The 23,253-nt window shown below is 42.1% G+C and overlaps 1 protein-coding gene across 13 annotated transcripts in view; it reads right to left on the bottom strand.

Annotated features, from left to right (window-relative positions):
* cno (adherens junction formation factor afadin) overlaps positions 1-23,253 on the bottom strand; it is a 585,480-nt gene that overhangs the window by 37,051 nt on the left and 525,176 nt on the right. For 12 of the 13 annotated variants that reach the window (XM_071673965.1, XM_071673968.1, XM_071673971.1 and 9 more), the window contains 3 exons: positions 17,657-17,722; positions 8,812-9,004; positions 7,797-8,000 (listed from right to left, as the gene is read on the bottom strand). In XM_071673965.1, the coding sequence (XP_071530066.1) occupies positions 7,797-8,000; positions 8,812-9,004; positions 17,657-17,722 (463 nt within the window). The remainder of the gene's footprint in view (positions 1-7,796; positions 8,001-8,811; positions 9,005-17,656; positions 17,723-23,253) is intronic. The other variant, XM_071673973.1, reaches the window with a different exon arrangement.

The following is a 23,253-nucleotide window of genomic DNA, read 5'->3' as shown; positions in this document are numbered from 1 at the left end:
ATTGTACAAAGGCAAAGGGGATAAGAGTGAGTGCTCAAACTACAGAGGTATAAGTTTGTTGAGTATTCCTGGGAAATTATATGGGAGGGTATTGACTGAGAGGGTGAAGGCATGTACAGAGCATCAGATTGGGGAAGAGCAGTGTGGTTTCAGAAGTGGTAGAGGATGTGTGGATCAGGTGTTTGCTTTGAAAAATGTATGTGAGAAATACTTAGAAAAGCAAATGGATTTGTATGTAGCATTTATGGACCTGGAGAAGGCATATGATAGAGTTGATAGAGATGCTCTGTGGAAGGTATTAAGAATATATGGTGTGGGAGGTAAGTTGTTAGAAGCAGTGAAAAGTTTTTATCGAGGATGTAAGCATGTGTATGTGTAGGAAGAGAGGAATGTGACTGGTTCTCAGTGAATGTTGGTTTGTGGCAGGGGTGCATGATGTCTTCATGGTTGTTTAATTTGTTTATGGATGGGGTTGTTAGGGAGGTGAATGCAAGAGTTTTTGAAAGAGGGGCTAGTATGCAGTCTGTTGTGGATGAGAGAGCTTGGGAAGTGAGTCAGTTGTCGTTCGCTGATGATACAGTGCTGGTGGCTGATTCGGGTGAGAAACTGCAGAAGCTGGTGACTGAGTTTGGTAAAGTGTGTGAAAGAAGAAAGTTGAGAGTAAATGTGAATAAAAGAAAGGTTATTGGGTACAGTAGGGTTGAGGGTCAAGTCAATTGGGAGGTAAGTCTGAATGGAGAAAAACTGGAGGAAGTGAAGAGTTTTAGATATCTGGGAGTGGATTTGGCAGCGGATGGAACCATGGAAGCAGAAGTGAATCGTAGGGTGGGGCTGGGGCGAAGGTTCTGGGAGCATTGAAGAATGTTTGGAAGTCGAGAATGTTACCTTGGAAAGCAAAAATGGGTATGTTTGAAGGAATAGTGATTCCAACAATGTAATATGGTTGCGAGGCGTGGGCTATAGATAGAGTTGTGCAGAGGAGGGTGGATGTGCTGGAAATGAGATGTTTGAGGTGGTTTGATCGAGTAAGTAATGAAAGGGAAAGAGAGATGTGTGGTAATAAAAAGAGCGTGGTTGGGAGAGCAGAAGAGGGTGTTTTGAAATGGTTTGGTCACATGGAGAGAATGAGTGAGGAAAGATTGACCAAGACGATATATGTGTCAGAGGTGGAGGGAACGAGGAGAAGTGGGAGACCAAATTGGAGGTGGAAAGATGGAGTGAAAAAGATTTTGAGTGATCGGGGCCTGAACATTCAGGAGGGTGAAAGGCGTGCAAGGAATAGAGTGAACTGGAACGATGTGGTATACCGGGGTTGACGTGCTGTCAATGGATTGAACCAGGGCATGTGAAGCGTGTGGGGTAAACCATGGAAAGTTTTGTGGAGCCTGGATGTAGAAAGGGAGCTGTGGTTTCGGTGCATTATACATGACAGCTAGAGACTGAGTGTGAATGAATGTGGCCTTTGATGTCTTCTCCTAGCGCTACCTTGCGCACATGCGGGGGAGGGGGTTTTCATTTCATGCGTGGCAGGGTGGCGACGGGAATGAATAAAGGCAGCAAGTATGAATTATGTACATGTGTATATATGTATATGTTGAGATGTATAGATATGTATATGTGCGTGTGTGGACGTGTATGTAATTACATGTGTATGTGGGTGGGTTGGGCAATTCTTTCGTCTGTTTCCTTGCGCTACCTCGCTAATGCGCGAGACAGCAACAAAGTATAATAAATAAATAAATATGAGTGAAGCAAAGACCTCACAAAAGTGAGAAGTTAATGCCTAACACCAGTCTTGTCACACATAAACAACTGGAATATCATATCTACAACCATAACTTTCCACTTAGATTACTACTTTACAAATAACAATCAACCTTTGCTTGCCAAATTGCTGAATATAAATAAATCATATGACTCTATGCGCACCAATAAAAAGCCATTTAATGTTTAACAAAAAAAATTATTGCTTAAAAGTAAAAGCTGGATCAGAAATACAAAAACAAAGAAAAAATGGATTTTGAAACTGATGGATTCTTTTCTTAGATGAGTTGAGGGCACTAGTGCTCCAAGTTCCTGTTCAAGCAAAACTATTTCCAAGAAGATTTAAAAAAAAAAAAAGTCACACTTGTCCTTATCCCAGATACTCCATACTCCCCAACAGACTGCATACTTGCCCCTCTTTCCAAAACTCTTGCATTCACCTCCCTAACAACCCCATCCATAAACAAATTAAACAACCATGGAGACATCATGCACCCCTGCCGCAAACCTACATTCACTGAGAACCAATCACTTTCCTCTCTTCCTACACGTACACATGCCTTACATCCTCGATAAAAACTTTTCACTGCTTCTAATAACTTGCCTCCCACACCATATATTCTTAATACCTTCCACAGAGCATCTCTATCAACTCTATCATATGCCTTCTCCAGATCCATAAATGCTACATACAAATACATTTGCTTTTCTAAGTATTTCTCTCATACATTCTTCAAAGCTAACACCTGATCCACACATCCTCTACCACTTCTGAAACCACACTGCTCTTCCCCAATCTGATGCTCTGTACATGCCTTCACCCTCTCAATCAATTTTTTTTTTTTTTTTATTATACTTTGTCGCTGTCGCTGCCTCCCAAATAATTCACCAGGAATACTCAACAAACTTATCCTCTGTAATTTGAGCACTCACTCTTATCCCCTTTGCCTTTGGACAATGGCACTATGCAAGCATTCCGCCAATCCTCAGGCACCTCACCATGAGCCATACATACATTAAATAACCTTACCAACCAGTCAACAATACAGTCGCCCCCTTTTTTAATAAATTCCACTGCAATACCATCCAAACCTGCTGCCTTGCCGGCTTTCATCTTCCACAAGGCTTTTACTACCTCTTCTCTGTTCACCAAATCATTTTCCCTAACCCTCTCACTTTGCACACCACCTTGACCAAAACACCCTATATCTGCCACTCTATCATCAAACACATTCAACAAACCTTCAAAATACTCACTCCATCTCCTTCTCACATCACCACTACTTGTTATCACCTCCCCATTAGCCCCCTTCACTGAAGTTCCCATTTGTTCCCTTGTCTTATGCACTTTATTTAACTCCTTCCAAAACATCTTTTTATTCTCCCTAAAATTTAATGATACTCGCTCACCCCAACTCTCATTTGCCCTCTTTTTCACCTCTTGCACCTTTCTCTTCACCTCTTGCCTCTTTCTTTTATATATCTCCCAGGCATTTGCACAATTTCGCAGCAAAAAATCGTCCAAATGCTTCTCTCTTCTCTTTCACTTACAATCTTACTTCTTCATCCTACCACTCACTACCCTTTCTAATCTTCCCACCTCCCACCATTTTCATACTACAAGCATCTTTTGCGCAAGCCATCACTGCTTCCCTAAATACATCCCATTCCTCTCCCACTCCCCTTACGTCCTTTGCTCTCACCTTTTTCCATTCTGCACTCAATCTCTCCTCCTACTTCCTAACACTTCTCCTTTCCAAGCTCAATTACTCTCACCACTCTCTTCACTCCAACATTCTCTCTTCTTTTCTGAAAAACCTCTACATATCTTCACCTTTGCCTCAACAAGATAATGATCAAACATCCCTCCAGTTGCACCTCTCAGCACATTAACATCCAAAAGTCTCTCTTTCATGCGCCTATCAATTAACACGTAATCCATTAACGCTCTCTGGCCATCTCTCCTACTTACATAAGTATACTTATGTATACCTCTCTTTTTAAACCAGGTATTCCTAGTCACCAGTCCTTCCTCAGCACACAAATCAAAAAGCTCTTCACCATTTCCATTAACAACACAGAACACCCCATGTACACCAATTATACCCTCAACTGCCACCTTTGCATTCAAATCACCCGTCACTATAACCCAGCTTCGTGCATCAAAGCTGCTAACACACTCACTCAGCTGCTCCCAAGACACTTGCCTCTCATGATCTTTTTTCTCATGACCAGGTACACAGTCACCAATAATCACCCATCTCTCCCCATCCACTTTCAGTTTTACCCATATCAATCTAGAATTTACTTTCTTTCACTCTATTACATACTACCACAACTCCTGCTTCAGGAGTAGTGCTACTCCTTCCTTTGCTCTTGTCCTCTCACCAACCCTTGACTTTACTCCCAAGACATTCCCAAACCACTCTTCCCCTTTACCCTTGAGCTTTGTTTCACTCAGAGCCAAAACATCCGGGTTCCTTTCCTAAAACATACTACCTATCTCTCCTTTTATCTCATCTTGGTTACATCCACACATGTTTAGACACCCCAGTCTGAGCTTTCGAGGAGGATGAGCACTCCCTGCATGACTCCTTCTGTTTTCCCGAAGTTGGGGAGAAAGAATTCAACCTCAGTATTCCCTGTGGGTCATAGAAGGCAAATGAAAGGGGAGGGAGCATGGGGCTGAAAATCCTCCACACCAGTTTTTGCTTTTCTAAAAGAAGGAACAAAGAAGGGGGCCAAGTGAGGATTTTCCCTCTAAGGCTAAGTCCTCCAATCGTAAAGCTTAGGCAGGAAATGGGAATATATGGGGGAAAAAAAAAAAAACTATACCAAACACCTTGTCCCTAAAATGGATATGTCAGTGAACTGATCTGATCCTATGGTCAGTTGCCTCAAGCAAAATATGTAAGAAAGTTTCAATACCTCTAATCAGGGTTCAACATCTGCACTATGTCTGTAAATACATTAATGAAAATCTTTGTTATAAGGGAAAGTACACTCTGTTATCAAACTTACTTCATACTAGGTTACCTTCCATGATATCAAATGGGCAAAATCAAATATACTGATAACCAACTAGCATCTTCAGTGGGTAATGTGAATCATAACCTTACTAAAGAAAAAGAAAGTATCTAAAACAGCTATTCAATCCTTCTAAAAACAATCTGATTTTTTTTATGATGGCCATAATACATCTTCCTTATGCGCACTTGCAACAGCTAGTATGTATATTTCACCAGAATATGAAAGTAACCAAAATGTCAATATAAGTCTCCTACATGAAATTAGATAAAGAGGTGGATTCCATAGGACAAGAAATCTCACTTGAATAATCCTAAAGATGAACGAAAGTGTGTAACAAGTGGATTCCATCCATTCATGGGTGACTTATCTTACAAGTAACTTCAAATGTAAGAATAAACAACTAAAGGAGATAACTCTTAACAACAATAAACAGACAGGTGTTTAAATATGAATCCTACATACATCATCAGTTTGCTGTGGCAACTGGCATTGGTGCAGTCTTGTCTGACTGCTGTTTTCTATCTATGCCCTCATACAAATGTATTTTCACTGGCTACCACTTGCTTGTGGTTAGAAAAAAGAAGGGAAAACAAACCTCCAACAACTATATCTTTACATCAAGCAATAGGCTTTAATCCTTTCCCCCAAACAATATTTTGGATGAATTTTTTTTTTCAATTCAATTTGATACCAGTCAACCTCTGCTAGGGCCTCTCTCAATCAGAGGGTGATTACTGCTGCTGTCAGACTGTGCTCCTATAGTGTAAATAGTAGAGACCCAAGTCTATGCACCACTTGTAACACTCAAATAACCAGAAAGCTATCTCACTTGTTCAGTACTCACAGAACAATTTGACTGAGAGGCAATTCCATGTCAGCTGCAGAACTAAACAAAGCTGAGGTTGTGCTACACCTAGCTGGCTTGATCACTTCATGAATGGCCTTTATTCACCAAACAATTATCAAAACAATCAAGCACACTTTCCCTTTGTCACCACAAGTCCTCAGTCATGCATGTACAAAAATAATCTGTTTCTTGGCAAGCAGTGAGAGCTGCAAAGAGGAAAATACTACTGATAAATATACCTGATAACTTGACGGTTCAGTTTACACTGCATAACCAAATATGAACTCGACAATCATTGTCAGTGGTAAGACTACTGGTGTTATACTTCACTGGGTGGAAAATTTTCGATTTATTATTTCATTCAACCAAATCCTGGACAGGAGTTTTGAGCACTAGTGTCCTTGATTCATTATAAAAGCCAAAAAATATTAGAAAATCTGAAAAAATAAAACAAAGCCAGAACATCAGAATATCTGAAAACAAGTACTTATTAATGGGTGCAAGTTAGTAAGGATGTGCTGAGTCATGCAAAACCATGCAAGATGGGCATCCATTCCTGTCCCTGCAACACACAAAAGCCATCTTTTTATAAACTTCATTTCTCTCACTATCCATTTTGACTACAACATTTTTTGGTTTATGGAAAACTGTTATTAAAGCAATTTGCTTCATGAAAACTTAACAAAACTTAAAGCATTAAAAGAAAGTACAAAGGGCAAGCTTAAAAAAGAGATACACAACATCCTTAAGACAAAGTTCATAGTAAATATCCAGTCCTTCCATTTTTTACTGTAGATTAATCATTTTCTGTGTAACCAAGATTACTATATGTATAATTCAGTCACTGGCCATTTCCTTTAAGAACTGAATAAGCCTCTCACTTCATTCAAAAACTCAGTGACAATTAATCTAATACACTCTATGATATTTCATAGGATCACTTATCTCTGTAAAGTCTTATTCAAACCACGCATAAATGAAAAACTACATACATATCACCATTTCCAAAACATTTGAATTGAGTAACTATCAATTATCAAAAAAGTGGTCCTTAAGTGTACGGCAATTTCATTTTAAAATGCAGTGCTTCTCTTTATATGCCACATAATCATGGTTTTATGCCAGATATAATGGGTAGCAAATGTAAATTCAACCAATCTAGTAACTGATAAAACTGCAATTAACATAATACAATATTCTACAATTAAGATATCAGTACAGTAGTAATCCAAGAAAAACTGTTATTCATAGAACTTGTTTGTGATGGTGTGTGAGCATGGTGGCAGGTGGAAACATGCAAGGGTCACACAAAGGGTGCCTGAGAGAGAGAAGCAGAAGGTTCTCACTGTGCCACGGGGGCTCACTCAGTTACCGATGGGGGCGGCACTGGATGCTTGCTGTAGCTGCAGAGAGTACGCCTGTGATGGAGGGGGGCTAGAAGGGGGGGAATGGACCACCAGAAGAGAGGGAGATGACTGAGCAATTGAAGGAGCTACACTCATCTGTTGACGAAGGGTAGGACGACGCCTGTACATTTCCCTAGAAGGACCTACAGATGGACGGGATGGCAGAAGAGGACATGAAGTACGGGAGACTAACTGAGGGCATTTTGCAGGTCCTTCTGCAGTTGCAGTACCAACTGTGAGGGGCTTTTCATAATAAGAGTCTGAGGAACTATCAACAATCTCCTTTAAAGAAACATCAACTAAACTGCGCCAAGGTTTAGCATCATCATGGGTGTGACAACTAAGGTCTATGCCACTGTCAGCTGTCAAATTAGGTGGACCTGACCCCCTCCTGACAACAGCACACCCAGCTCCATGACCTATATCTTGCTGTCGTCGTCTCCAAGAGGAAGACATGGAAGAAGATGAGGAGGTGGATACATTACAAGAGACTGAGGCAGAACCTGACTCTGATGGTGGAGTAAAAGTATACTTTGGCAAATTAGGGTTACTTCGTGTGTTGTCCATTGTGCGGTGTTCAATGCCAATCTCCACTCTTTCAGAGGGAATAATGGAAATAAGTGGAGGAGGGTAAAGCGGAGGAGTATGAAGCCCCAGATTAGGAAGGGAAGTACGCAGTGGGGAGAGCTTGGACTGAGCGTAGGCTGGCTTGTTAGTAGGAGCTGAGGCTGAGTGGTTCACATCTGTACCTTCAGCTGGAGCTGCCAGATTAGGACTAGATCTGGCCATCAAGGAGTTGTGGGAGGAGGTTGGGGGGAGGGGGTGCTGGCGAGGAGGCTGATTCCAATCCACCAGCCGCTCGTTGTAACCGCCCATGTTAGGCGTGGACTGGCTGTTAGTCATGGCTGCACGAGGGGCCTCTTCTGCCCGAGGACGCATCTTCCGCAGGGATGCTAGAACAGTTAGTAGCTAGCTTAGCATCACAGTCTCGTTAGCAATATACCCTGGCAAAGCGATACACGCTAAACATGCCTTATAAAAGTCTGGAGAATGTCACCTAACCACACATTATCAACATCTGATACAGAGTAATACATAATAATATTTCTGTGACTTACTGTAATTGGTACTAATCTTCTATCATCTCTTCGGTTCTTCCTAATATGAGATTTTCTTCATGCAAAAATAACTTGACATAGAGTATTGCTTTTAATATCCAATGTTAGTTTATTACCTCGGAAACATTTGCATGCATGAAGATCATCTTTGCATTTTTCACATTCCTTTCCATACATCATGCAAAATCATTATATATGCAACTCTGGAGCAATTTGATAGTCTACATCTCATTTAAGGCTTACTTAAAGGTCAAATCCTGGATCATCCTTGCTGGATCAAGTTGCTTTGATGTAAAAAAAAAAAAAAATCCTGAGAGCTGTGCTAATCAAAGAAACACAGAAGCAAAAATCTCTTCAATGTGATACAAATATGATGATCTAACCCCTATCAGTATTTGAGGTCTCAACACACAATAAGTGATCAAATTATGGCACTATTCAGTAAAACTATGTTAGTAAAAGCCAATTTTCTTTTATGTGATTAATATACACATGCTATCAATTATCTTATATGGGATTATCAGACAACTTTAAGAAATGAGTGGCCTTTATATAAACCAAGCATGAAAGCACAAACATGATCGTCAAAATGTCTTCAACGAATGTACGACAATGAATTCATAAACTCATCTTGGTTTCACCTTACCTCGATTGACATGTGGTGAGGGCTGCGAGAGGATGGTAGCAAGTCCATGATAAATTGCTCCCTGCCGAGCCACCTCTAAGGTCACCACGGGGCCAGTCTCCATCATGTACTCTGCTGCACGCTCTTGGGTGATACCAATCAGAGATTTCCCATCGACAGATAAAAGCTGATCACCTGCCTGCAGTCGACCATCCTGAGAAAGAGATATAGCTGGTTACTCAAGAACTTCAGTACAGTTCCCAATTGTACTCTGAAAGCTAGAAACAGCAATATTTGCAATATCTCTGCCTCTTAATGCCCATCAATCTCATCTCTTAAGTCTCCTCATTCACATTTTACTGGTTACCTTACAGAAAATACTTTTGCTTATATCCATTCTCAATGTACACTTAATTCTCATGTATTAATCATCTTTTCATCCTTCCACCTACATCCATAGATTTTAGTGACTGACCCTCTTATGCAATAAGTTCTCCATTCTGATTATTAGCCTAGAACTCTTTTAGAGCCTGTCATCAGCTTATAGTAACTATCATATTCCAAGGATGGGGCTCCAGTAGATCCATGTTCTAACACCACTAAGAGGCACTGAAATGTTATATTCCTTTGCGGGTAGAACGATTGTACTCCTTTCTGTCCAATGAAAATGATAAAGCCTTGCCAAAGATGACTTCTTGTTCACAGAATAACCACTAGCTCGCTGAGCCCGGTAGCACCAGCTCTAGTTTTGGTGCATTATTCAAGACCGTTTCAGAATGAAAGTGAACAACTGAGGCCATTGTTTTCATTTGTTCCTAAGTGTTACCTTACTAATGGACTGAACCAGGGCATTTGAAGCATCTGGGGTAAACCATGGAAAGGTCTGTTGGGCCTGGATGTGGAAAGGGAACTGTGGTTTTGGTGCATTAAAACTGACAGCTAGAGACTGAGTGTAAACAAATATGTCCTTTTTTGTCTGTTTTCCTGGCACTTTGTCGCTGTCTCCCGTGTTAGCGAGGCAGCGCAAGGAAACAGAAGAAAGAATGGCCCAACGCACCCACATACACATGTATATACATACACGTCCACAAACGCAAATGTGCATACCTATACATCTCAATGTATACATATGTATACATACAGAGACATACATATATACACATGTACATAATTCATACTGTCTGCCTTTATTCATTCCCATCGCCAACCTGCCGCACATGAAATAACATCCCCCTCCCCCCACATGTGTGCGAGGTAGTGCTAGGAAAAGACAACAAAGGCCACATTTGTTCACACTCAGTCTCTAGCTGTCATGTATAATGCACCGAAACCACAGCTCCCTTTCCACATCCAGGCCACACAGAACTCTCCATGGTTTACCCCAGACGCTTCACATGCCCTGGTTCAATCCATTGACAGCACGTCGACTCCGGTATACCACATCGTTCCAATTCACTCTATTCCTTGCCCGCCTTTCACCCTCCTGCATGTTCAGGCCCCGATCACTCAAAATCTTTTTCACTCCATCTTTCCATCTCCAATTTGGTCTCCCACTTCTCGTTACCTCTACCTCTGACACACTTTCCTCTTTGGTCAATCTTTCCTCGCTCATTCTCTCCATGTGACCAAACCATTTCAAAACACCCTCTTCTGCTCTCTCAACCACACTCTTTTCATTACCACACACCTCTCTTACCCTATCATTACTTACTCGATCAAACCACCTCACACCACATATTGTCCTCAAACATCTCATTTCCAGCACATCCACCCTCCTCTGCACAACTCTATCTATAGCCCACGCCTCGCAACCATATAACATTGCTGGAACCACAATTCCTTCAAACATACCCATTTTTGCTTTCCGAGATAATGTTCTCGACTTCCACACATTCTTCAATGCTCCCAGAACCTTTGCCCCCTCCCCCACCCTATGATTCACTTCCGTTTCCATGGTTTCATCCGCTGCCAAATTCACTCCCAGATATCTAAAACACTTCACTTCCTCCAGTTTTACTCCATTCAAACTTACCTCCCAACTGACTTGTCCCTCAACCCTACTGTACCTAATAACCTTGTTCTTATTCACATTTACGCTCAGCTTTCTTCTTTCACACACTTTACCAAGCTTCTGCAGTTTCTCACATGAATCAGCCACCAGAGCTGTATCATCAGTGAACAACAGCTGACTCACTTCCCAAGCTCTCTCATCCACAACAGACTGCATACTTGCCCCTCTTTCCAAAACTCTTGCATTCACCTCCCAAACAACCCCATCCATAAACAAATTAAACAACCATGGAGACATCACACACCCCTGCTGCAAACCTACATTCACTGAGAACCAATCACTTTCCTCTCTTCCTACACATACACATGCCTTACATCCTCAATAAAAACTTTTCACTACTTCTACCAACTTGCCTCCCACACCATATATTCTTAATACCTTCCACAGAGCATCTCTATCAACTCTATCATATGCCTTCTCCAGATCCATAAATGCTACATACAAATACATCTGCTTTTCTAAGTATTTCTCACATGCATTCTTCAAAGCAAACACCTGATCCACACATCCTCTACCACTTCTGAAACTACACTGCTCTTCCCCAATCTGATGCTCTGTACATGCCTTCACCCTCTCAATCGATACCCTCTCATTTAATTCACCAGGAATACTCAACAAACTTATACCTCTGTAATTTGAGCACTCACTTTTATCCCCTTTGCCTCTGTACAATGGCACTATGCAAGCATTCCACCAATCCTCAGGCACATCATCATGAGCCATACATACATTATATAACCTTACCAACCAGTCAACAATACAGTCACCCCCTTTTTAAATAAATTCCACTGCAATACCATCCAAACCTGCCGCCTTGCTGGCTTTCATCTTCCGCAAAGCTTTTACTACCTCTTCTCTGTTTACCAAATCATTCTCCCTAACCCTCTCACTCTGCACACCACCTCGACCAAAACACCCTGTATCTGCCACTCTATCATCAAACACATTCAACAAACCTTCAAAATACTCACTCCATCTTCTCACATCACCACTACTTATCACCTCCTCATTAGCCCCCTTCACTGAGGTTCCCATTCGTTCCCTTGTCTTAGGCACATTATTTACCTCCTTCCAAAACATCTTTTTATTCTCCCTAAAATTTAATGATACTCTCTCACCCCAACTCTTATTTGCCCTCTTTTTCACCTCTTGCACCTTTCTCTTGACCTCCTTCCTCTTTCTTTTATACATCTCCCACTCATTTGCATTATTTCCCTGCAAAAATCGTCCAAATGCCTCTCTCTTCTCTTTCACTATTAATCTTACTTCTTCATCCCACTACTCACTACCCTTTCTAATTTGCCCACCTCCCACACTTCTCATGCAACAAGCATCTTTTGCGCTAGCCATCACTGCTTCCCTAAATACATCCCATTCCTCTCCCACTCCCCTTACCTCCTTTGTTCTCACCTTTTTTCCATTCTGTACTCAGTCTCTCCTGGTACTTCCTCACACAAGTCTCCTTCCAAAGCTCACTTAACTCTCACCACTCTCTTCACCCCAACATTCTCTCTTCTTTTCTGAAAACCTCTACAAATCTTCACCTTCGCTTCTACAAGATCATGATCAGACATCCCTCCAGTTGCACCTCTCAGCACATTTACATCCAAAAGTCTCTCTTTCGCGCACCTATCAATTAACACATAATCCAATAACGCTCTCTGGCCATCTCTCCTACTTACATACGTATACTTATATATATCTTTTTAAACCAGGTATCCCCGATTACCAGTCCTTCCTCAGCACATAAATCTACAAGCTCTTCACCATTTTCATTTACAACACTGAACACCCCATGTACACCAATTATTCCCTCAACTGCCACATTACTCACCTTTGCATTCAAATCACCCATCACTGTAACCCGATCTCATGCATCAAAACTACTAACACACTCATTCAGCTGCTCCCAAAACACTTGCCTCTCATGATCTTTCTTCTCATGCCCAGGTGCATATGCACCAATAATCACCCATCTCTCTCCATCAACTTTCAGTTTTACCCATATCAATCTAGACACTCTATCACATACTCCCACCACTCCTTTTTCAGGAATAGTGCTACTCCTTCCCTTGCTCTTGTCCTCTCACTAACCCCTGACTTTACTCCCAAGACATTCCCAAACCACTCTTCTCCTTTACCCTTGAGCTTCGTTTCACTCACAGAGCCAAAACATCCAGGTTCCTTTCCTCAAACATACTACCGATCTCTCCTTTTTTCTCATCTTGGTTACATTCACGCACTTCTAGACACCCCAATCTGAGCCTTCGAGGAGGATGAGCACTCCTCGCGTGACTCCTTCTGTTTCCCCTTTTAGAAAGTTAAAATACAAGGAGGGGAGGGTTTCCAGCCCTCCGCTCCTGTACCCTTTAGTCGCCTTTTACGACACGTGAGGAATGCGTGGGAAGTATTCTTTCTCCCCGTCTCCAGGATATATATATATATATATATATATATATATATATATATATATATATATATATATATATATATATATATATATTTGTTTATTATACTTGATCGCCGTCAGCAAGGTAGCGCCTGGTATACGGGAGGAGGATGGCCGCACTTAAATGAGCCGTGGTGATTGGGAGTTGGGAGGGAGGAATCTAACGTGAGGTACATCTCAGGAACACAAATGAGAGAGAGAGAGAGAGAGAGAGAGAGAGAGAGAGAGAGAGAGAGAGAGAGAGAGAGAGAGAGAGAGAGAGAGACTGCAGATCAGGAAAGTGGGTCAGGGAAAGGTGTTTATATATATATATATATATATATATATATATATATATATATATATATATATATATATATATATATATATATTCATATTTCATACTTGTCCGCCGTTTCCCGCAGTAGCGCCAGGAACAGATGAAGACGGGCCACAATACCTAAAATAGAGATTTTCCCTCTAGACCAAAGATTTCATTGACTAACGTTAAACAATTTCATGAAACTGCCATCAATGTCGACCGAGACAGTGCTTACCAACGTTGTCAAAGGCAGTGGTAACGCGATGCACTTAACCGCAGGAAAATCTAGACTCCTACGGCTACAAACGAGGAGTGCGAGGTACGTGCTGTTAAGTGTGATGAGTGAGGTGGGGAGAGATTGTATGCTACTGGACACAGAGCAAGCAGCCTAAGCTTGGGTCAGACACAAATAAAACTGCTACTTCGACCAAAGGAAGGAAACTGGCAGTGAATGAACTTTATTCCTAAGGGTAAATAAGTGGGAAAATAATACTGTCGATATAACCAGAACTTGTTTTGTCTTTGATGCAAGTACCTAAATGGAATCGTCGGGGAGAGGGAAGCTCTGAGCGAAAAAGTTCTAATTCTGAAGCTTGAGAGGACAAAAATACTTATGGCGCCTGACATGTGAATGTATCAGTACTCTTGGGTTCGTTATAATTACCAGTTCAGATGTCACACCTAAAGATGCCTCCAATGTGCCTCTGTACAAGCGACTAGATCGACGCAGGCCTAGGGAAGGGTTGGCATATTTATGGCCCCTCTGGGCCGCTCCGGAGATGGAGCTGCTGGGCCCTGGTGAGGGAAAGACTGTAAAAAGGAACTTTTTTTTCTATATGTATTATGTTTACTTCATATATTTTCTCTTTTCAATTAATTGATATTACTGAATATCATCTCCCTTCTTCCGGGTCTACAAAAGCTGGGGACCCACGGTAATTCAACCCGGTTTCCATGGCCACTCGGTGGGCCTGCTTTTACACCAGAGAATGTTGTCTTACCTAAATAAAACCACAATTTTTCAATGGAAAAAAGTCCCCCCCCCCCATCCCCAGGCTGCCTCTGCCTAAATTGGATAGCATATCCCACCTTTCCAAACGCTTATTCTTACCATCGACCATTTTTTTTTTCTATTGTGACCAAACTACTGGTTTATTAAACTTTCTTTTCACTCGGTCCCCATCCTCTGCTTCTCAAACACAATGAAAGATAAATGGCAACCACCAGCAACTTAAGCACCATATTGACCCTATGATGATGTACGGGAAAAACTGCTTTTGCAGGATCTCGACCACTTATCAACGCATATCTATAACTGATGAAACTATTTGAACTTAAATGTGTATAAATCGTTTGCAAAAATATCCACTCTCCGGTAAATCAAAGAAATTAAATACAATGGACCATGGTAAGTAGGTGTGAAGGTACACTGCATACAGTGCGATACAAACAGATTCCTTTAGGCTGAAGTAACAGGGCCAAGTGCGGTGAGTTCAAGTCGTCTTACACTTGCCTGTGTTTCATCAACCTTGCACTGAAGACTGACTCTCTGCTTATCATACTACCACAAACTACCATGTTTGTTTCCTTCCCATACACGCAACAAAATGACATACGTGACGTCCTTGCTTCACGATTGACGTTTCAATTTTCGAAGCCGAAAAAAAAATCTATACTACAGGTCCTTAAAACGTTAAGGTTTATTATGTATATGTGATGAATACGGCAGTAAACTGGTTGGCAGTTGGCCAGTTGCCAGGTTAACCAAGTACAGGCCGCCGTGCCCACCAGACTAGGTTACCTACGCTACGCTTGCCTACGCTCGCCTCACTCCACAGATTATCTTTAATGCTAAACTTATCAATGAAGCTTGGGAGTTCCCAAGAACGGTGACAAAACTTCGCAGGAAAAAATCCTTCATGTCGCTTATAGATTTGTGGATTGTAAGGACCAGTGACAGTGTTACACGGGGTTGAGGAAGGCAGCGGTCCACTGACCCAGTATGCTGGCGCAGTCAGCCATGCCACCACATCAGGGATGCACTCTTCCTCCATGTGTGTTAAATTACACACCGGGTAGTGTGTGTCTGTCGTGTGTTTGTATGTTGTGCGTCTGTGCTCGTGTTTTTATCTTGTGTATCTAATTAGGGATTTAACAATAAAACGAATTCGTTAATGTACAGAGGAGTAAAGGTTTCACCACTCTAAGTGTTCAACGACTGCCTAACATATACCTGGCATCGGAATGCAAATAGATTAAATTCCCGCAGCAGCGATCTCTTGATCTTGAGCCGTGGTCACCTCAAGGTGACATCTATCAGACGAGTTCCAAGCCTAGTGTAAAGGCCACCACATACCTTGCGAGAGAGTTCGTGGTCTCACAAAATTATCCTGATCACATGAAACTGTTCCAAGATTTTTCAGCTGGTGGATGTAACTTATCGACGCTGACGGCCTTAAATGACCCTGGCAGCTGACAGGTCCGAAGCCCACACAGACAACCCGGTGGAATCATGCCGTACTTTAACACCTCGTATATATATACAACATTGGCTACAGATGATAATGTGCGGAAGATAGTAAGGTGTTGGAAATGAAATGTTTGAGGACAATATGTTGTGTGCCGATGGTTGATCAAGTAAATGATATAGGGCAAGATATAGGTGTAGTAATAAAAAAGAATGTGGTTGAGAAAGCTGAAGAGGGTGTGTTGAAAGGGTTTGGACACTTGGAGAGGATGAGTAAGGAGAGGCTGACAAAAAGAATACATGTATCAAAAGTGGAGGGGACAAGGAGATGGCGTAGACCGAAATGGAAATAGAAAGATGGCGTGAATAAGAAAGTAAGTGCTTGGGGGCTTGAGGGAGATGGCGTGCACGTATATATATATAATCATTAATTACAAGGAGATATAAAAAAATCCACTTGATGTGATACACGGTTGATTAAATCAAATCCAAGTGAATAAGGAAAAATCAATGAGGTGGGGACCCAGTAAGCGAAGGCCTTGAAACAAATATCATTAAGCAGGATATAAGATACAAGAATCTGTAAGAGCGGGACTTGGGGGAAGTGTAAAGGTGGAAGTCGTGCTGGCAAATAGCACAATATCGTTCAAGTACATGGATATGGAAGGAATCAACTAACTGTTCACATCATGCATTTGGCCCAAAGTAGAATTGGGATTGTTCATATCATACATTACTCCGACATCAGAATCTTCTCTACTTAGGTCATCGCACTCAGAGGCACAAATAAAAAAAAAATGAGGTGCAGAGAAGAGCAATAAGAACAGTAGCAGGATTATCACGGCCGTTTCAAACGAGAGGTTTATGGCCATAATGTTATCCGTCATGGAGGAAAAGTGAGGAGACTTGATCACAACTTTCAAGTTTGATTGTGTCAGCTGCGAAAAAGTCTGCGAAAGATATAAGATAAAACCGGAGGCTATAACATGATACTAAGCAAGATACTTTATATACTATTAGCGGATGAACAGATTAAATTGGGCCACGAAACTGTGAGTTCTGACAAAATACAAAAATATATAAGCCGTATGAATGAAAGTTCAAGAGCTGTAAACAACAAGAGTGTAACCCTTTCCGTACCATCCAAGAAGGTGATCACAATGCAAAACTCGATGCTTATTGATGCCTTTGAACCTGTCCAGCCACACCCGCCCCCTATAAATGCTCTTATAGTTCAAACGAAACATTAAATGCGTATTCAAGACAACCCACAAGTGACAACTGCTTTGTAAAGGGTTTCGAACGCACAGAACAATCCCAAAAGACAGATTTCTACGAGTACTCGTATGGTCTGTCCCTCCTCTCATGTACTTGAGCTTCACTGAACTTGGATTACGTCCTTGACTATGTCGATTCCGCACATTCTTAAAATCCTACCACATGTGACTTCTAGCAATGTGTACACTAAGTTCCATTATGGCCATCAATGCCTAGTTAATACATAAGGAGGGACTGTCTGAGAATAGACTCGGAAAACCCTGTAAGGCTTAGATTCAAGTGATGACATAGAGTACTGACCTGGTCTGCAGCACCTCCTGGCACCACACTCTTGATGTAGATCCCCAGCTTGTCTTGGTTCACGCCCTGCAATAAGAAAGCAACGTTAATTCTACAGCACAACAAACTAACATCAAAGTAGCCTAAGCAATCAATGTTTACTCATATCATTTCATCGGAAATGGACATCCTTGGTACTGCTGTCGACGTGGTTGGCTGTGTGAATCAGCGTACCTATGGTTGTCTTCCTTAAGGCATGATTCATAAATGAGTATCTGGCATGAGATGGGATGTGTGTGTGTGTGTGTGTGTGTGTGTGTGTGTGTGTGTGTGTGTGTGTGTACATAAGAGATTAAAGACATGATACATTCAAGGTCTTTTAAAGGCGGGACAACACCAGTGTAAAACTCTCCCCGTAACACGCAAACTAACCACATTTTACACACGTACTCTTAAATACAGTAGGACAACAATGTTAATGCACAACTTTTACGTCAAATAATTTTCTATGAACACAGAATGGAAAACGGAGCCTAGCCGATACACTGTTACCGCCAATAGCACAATGGCATGATACTTACGGGTAATATGGCTCTGGTGAGAAATAAACTGCAGGAGCTTGTGTGTGAGTTCAGGAGAACGTGTGAAAGATGCTGAGATTCAATGGCAATAAAAGTAAGGTTATGAGGCTCGACAGAGTGGAAAGACAGGTCGGCCGAAGTGTTTGAAAGGGTGGGAACCTGACGGGAGCACAACATTCCAGATACTTCCCCGGGAGCGGACACGGAAGCGGATGGGACTATGGTAGCTGAAGTGAGCTCACACAGGGCGGGTGGGTGGCAAAGGTTCTCTCTGTGTAATTGAGGACAAGGCAGAGAGACTCACCAACTGTGACAGCAATGATGGGTATGTCTGAGGGTAGTATATAAGTTGTCTCAACGGTGCTGTATGGGTGCGAGTCTTGGGCTCTAGATACAAGAGAATGGAAGCGGATGAAGGAGCTTGAAATGAAATGCATGATGATAACATGTGGTGTTTACAAGTGCTGTTCGTGTTCGGAGTGACAAGTGTAAGAGAGAGGTGAAGAGTTGAGTATGGATGAGAGACCTGACCACAGTGAACTTAAGAGGTTTGGACACATGGAGAGGATGTGGGAAGACACTGATTACATGAATATGTCATAGGTGGAGGAAGCAAGAGCGGGGGCAGACCCAGAGGGAAATGGAAGGACGGAGTGAATGAGGTTCCGAAATGATCGGGGCCTGTGCCGTGAGCATATGGAGTGGGTAAGGGGCGTCCACGGGAGAGAGCGGGGATTTTAGAGAGCTACCCTCGTAACTCCCGTGGGAGGGGAAAAATACACACACACACAGAGCATAACTTCTAAGAGGATTATGGGTCCCCAAGGATTAACCCAAAAGTGGTACTCTCTCTCTCTCTCTCTCTCTCTCTCTCTCTCTCTCTCTCTCTCTCTCTCTGACACACACACACACACACACACACACACACACACATATATAAATATATATATATATATATATATATATATATATATATATATATATATATATATATATATATATATATATATATTGGGTAGTTTTGCCATCATGTTAATTTCTTACTTAGGTACCCGAGCAGATCCAGCCGTACTCAAGCCGTATACCAAATCAGCCTCCCTCCCACTTGCCTCAGCGGCCGCAGTACGGCCACCGAAACATAAAGAAACCACACCAACATTTTCGAAACAAACTCGTGCTCTGTTACCAGCCTACTGGGCACGAAGATACAACAACCCTCAGATATGATGACCTGGCCTCTGACCTGACCCTTAAGGATCAGGTCATAGGTCACACCATCATACTGACGAATCGTATCGTCGCACAACAGATGTCGAAACAAACCTCAAAAGAGTTTCGTCTGGCAATGAGGAACTACGCGTTTGGTAGTATTTATCCTTTTACACACTTCACCACTTCGCTGAGGAACTACAACTTGTCTGCTAATATTCACCCATTACACACTAAATCAATGGGCTTCAGCAATCTTGATGAAGAAGGGGCGTTTCTTAAGATCAAGCCAAACCCGTCAAGAGAATTGGCAAATTTCCTATTCTGGTACCTCCTAATTTTATCGAAAAAATAAAAATCGAAGACCTACATACAGTGCTTCCATTCCTTAAAGTTCCTAAACTGTCATGGTTCCAGTAATATTGTTAGTATGATCATCAAGTACTTCAACATATTTCATTATTTCGATTGTCTGAACGTCTTCTCATTGGTCAGGTTAGGTTACGTTACGTTAGACTTTGTCGTATTTCATATAACATCAATGCTCCACTGTTCTTAATTTCATTCTTTTTTTTACTGAAACAACTCTAACCAACTTTTGAAGTCTGACACGTGTAATTAAGAGTCTAAGGTCCAAAAATATTTAACTGACTTCTTTCAACAACCTGAAAATATCAAATGTGAATCTAATACAAAATTAAAATCCAGTAAACAAACGTGACTAGGAATGGATGATTATATTTTCAACCATTACACGATTTTCCAGAAAAAAGTTATATTTTGCACAATATTTGGATCACCTGAATATTCGTTTCCAACGTTTTTCAGCAATAGGTTACGCAAGATCAATTTAGAAACCTAACCTAAAAACACACACAAAAAAGTTAGTGAAAGAGGCGAATCTTCAAGTGACCTTGTCACACAGTAACATAATGTATCTTAACGATGAAGTAAACCTCAGCAGTGTGTCCACTGACTTTTGCAATCGATATGTAGCAACAATACCCGCGAGAACTGTACACACTCACCCTCTTCCCCCAGCATTAGGGAAGCCTCCTACCTAACGTACGCAGATCATCTGAATCCATAAAAGTCTGTATGATCAACGACAAATACATAAATGTCTATAGTCTTCTAAGTTCTAATGTCTTTTAGAGGAAACCCAACATATATAATTCTCAAAGAAACAAGTTTTCGGTTTTTCGAATACATTCTACGTGATGAAAATACCATCCTATAATGAACATCTTTGATTTCAAGTGTCTTTTTCAAACTACAAAATACCGAATGGCCATTAAGTTCTAGCATTCATTCAGTCTACAAAATCGTATCATTCAACGACAAGGATGGGATGCTGGAATGGAGTGGCACAGAGTGGCCACTGATCTACCCATGGCCACGACACACCACACCATATACCACGCTTTACCAGCATCACCTCCGGGGAGATACGCTTGTACCAAGTTGTTTTCCCCGGCGTGGGCGACGAGCTAGCTGAGGTGTCACACCCCGAAGAAAAACGGCCAGGCCAGGACCCCTCCCAGCCAGGTCGGTGGTGAGGTCAGGCCAGCGGTGCGAGTTTATCGGGTCACTGGTTATCAGATGGAGCACACAACGGCACCGTCACGCACACAACCCACCCCCCGCACCTCGGGTGTCCACCCTGGGGTTCCCAGATCAAATATCACGAGAGGGTTTAAAAGTCCGACCCACGTCTAGTGACCAGGGTATGATCTCATGATGTATGGGCGAAATATGAGATGACTTAACATCTGGAATAAGCATAGGTGTGTGTGTGTGTGTATGTGTGTGTGTGTGTTTCTGGGCTTGATGAAAAAGTTACCTTTGGCGAGTGCATTCTCATCAAGGAACTTCTCACTCCAAAGGACACCTACTTTCACTGCTACTGGAAGCAGCGCAGCATTAGGCTGCAAGATCCTTTACAGAATGAGGGAGGACTCGCGTAACACAGTGGGACTCTCTCTCTCTCTCGCAGAAATGGGGTCCTCGGCTAATCATAATCAAGATTTGTAATTGCCACTGCGATGCAGCGTCTGCAACACGAACAACGGCCTCATTTGCACACACCCAGCCTCTAACTGCTGGTACATGAATTGCTCGACACTTGTAAATGAAGCCGTTCTTGTTCTCTGACATTGCCTCATGAGAGCGGTAAAGGTGTGTGTGTGTGTGTGTGTGTGTGTGTGTGTGTGTGTGTGTGTGTGTGTGTGTGTGTGTGCGAGGAGGAGACAGCGCACAGAACTGACGAGGTTAACGATGCGAGACAGATACCGTGTGAGCACGACAGTCAGTCAGTGTACAGTGCTGACGACGGTACTGATATGAAAGATACTGTGTGAGGAGGAGACGTGTGTACAGAACTGACCAGGGTGATGATATGCGAGAGAGATGCTGGTGCGGTATGATGAGGCCCCCCGGGATGTCCGAGTTACGTAGACATTATACGTGAAAAAAAGTACTGCGCCTTGGGAGGGAGAGAGAGTACTGAGCTTGGAAAGAACAAATGAAAAAAAGCTTGAGATACTGATAAGAGTATGGGATGGGGTGGAGTAAGCTGGTGAAGATTACAGGAAAAATTGCAGCTGAATGGATTTAGTGAGTATAGCGTCATAGGAAGTGGCTGCTGTACATTCAACTAACCTTTGCCATATACACTGTATACTGTATATCATATTCACCGAACCTATATGACAATGTATGTGCCTTTTGAGGTCGAGCCCACAATATGGGTTCGAATCCAGGCTGCAGCGCTCGATCCGGTCACTATGGATCGTGTGCTGCAAATGAGATGGCTTTGATTAGGGCATTCAGTTGCCCTTACACAGTCTCAGTAAAATATATAAAAAAGACAATGAATTGACATCCTCTTTGTAATCAACACATGCTAGTATTTATACACCAGTGTGTATCTAATGAAGCCATGCGTAAACAAATATTGTCAATGCCGTTAAGAAAGCAGCGATGCTGGCTAACAGTATAATGCTTACGTAAAATAATATAAACCAACTACCAATCACTTAAGGCAGGATGGGAGAGCGGCGGGAGTTAATAGGGAAGGCAAGGAATATCCAGGGCGGGAGAGCTAGGATGGGTGTCAGTACCCGGAGGTGGACGCTCGCCAGAAAACTCTCTCACTTTCTCCAGTGTTGCTCCTCCTCCAGCGTGCAGGGTACCGTCTACCCCACACACGTCATCCAACTATTGTTTTACCACTAACGCCAACTAACTCGGTGTGACGGCCATTAACAAAATACGGTGCCATTTCCACCTAGGCTTGAAACCCATTTCTAAATGACTCAATATTTTCTGAATCTAATTAGACAAAGTGTCCAATTCACTTGAACACACGCTTTCCATTTCGTAATATAAACATCCGAGTTAGTTGACTGGTAATGGTTTTTGTAGCCAAGCCTAATTCATTGGCGACATCTTGGACACTACTTATCTTGTTACTGCATGCACTTGCTTTTAATGCATCTGCTTCTTACCCAATTCCGGTTTCTAAATTTCTTTGACAACCTAACACTGCATACGTACGTCTCCCTAACTAGGGCATGATAAGCTTAGACCACATCTTTGTTCTGTCCTCGTAGATTTGTGTCAAACAAGCCATAAACCTCCTCAAGGGTGAACACATAATATGATAATGTCTAGAAAATTATAGAAAAGTCTTTTATTATTCATAAATTTCTGGTTCCTTAACAGCCAGCCAAGAAATCCATAAACTTAAATGTGGGGAAGGTCACAGACCCTTCTGGAAGTTCAGGTGGGAGCCTGAAGCCGCTCGTAAATGGAGAGTCAGTAGGT

Source organism: Panulirus ornatus, chromosome 19 (assembly GCF_036320965.1).
Source record: "Panulirus ornatus isolate Po-2019 chromosome 19, ASM3632096v1, whole genome shotgun sequence".
NCBI lineage: Eukaryota > Metazoa > Arthropoda > Malacostraca > Decapoda > Palinuridae > Panulirus > Panulirus ornatus.
The sequence above is the reverse complement of the archived record's forward strand: the minus strand, read 5'-3'. Positions and strand labels throughout refer to the sequence as shown.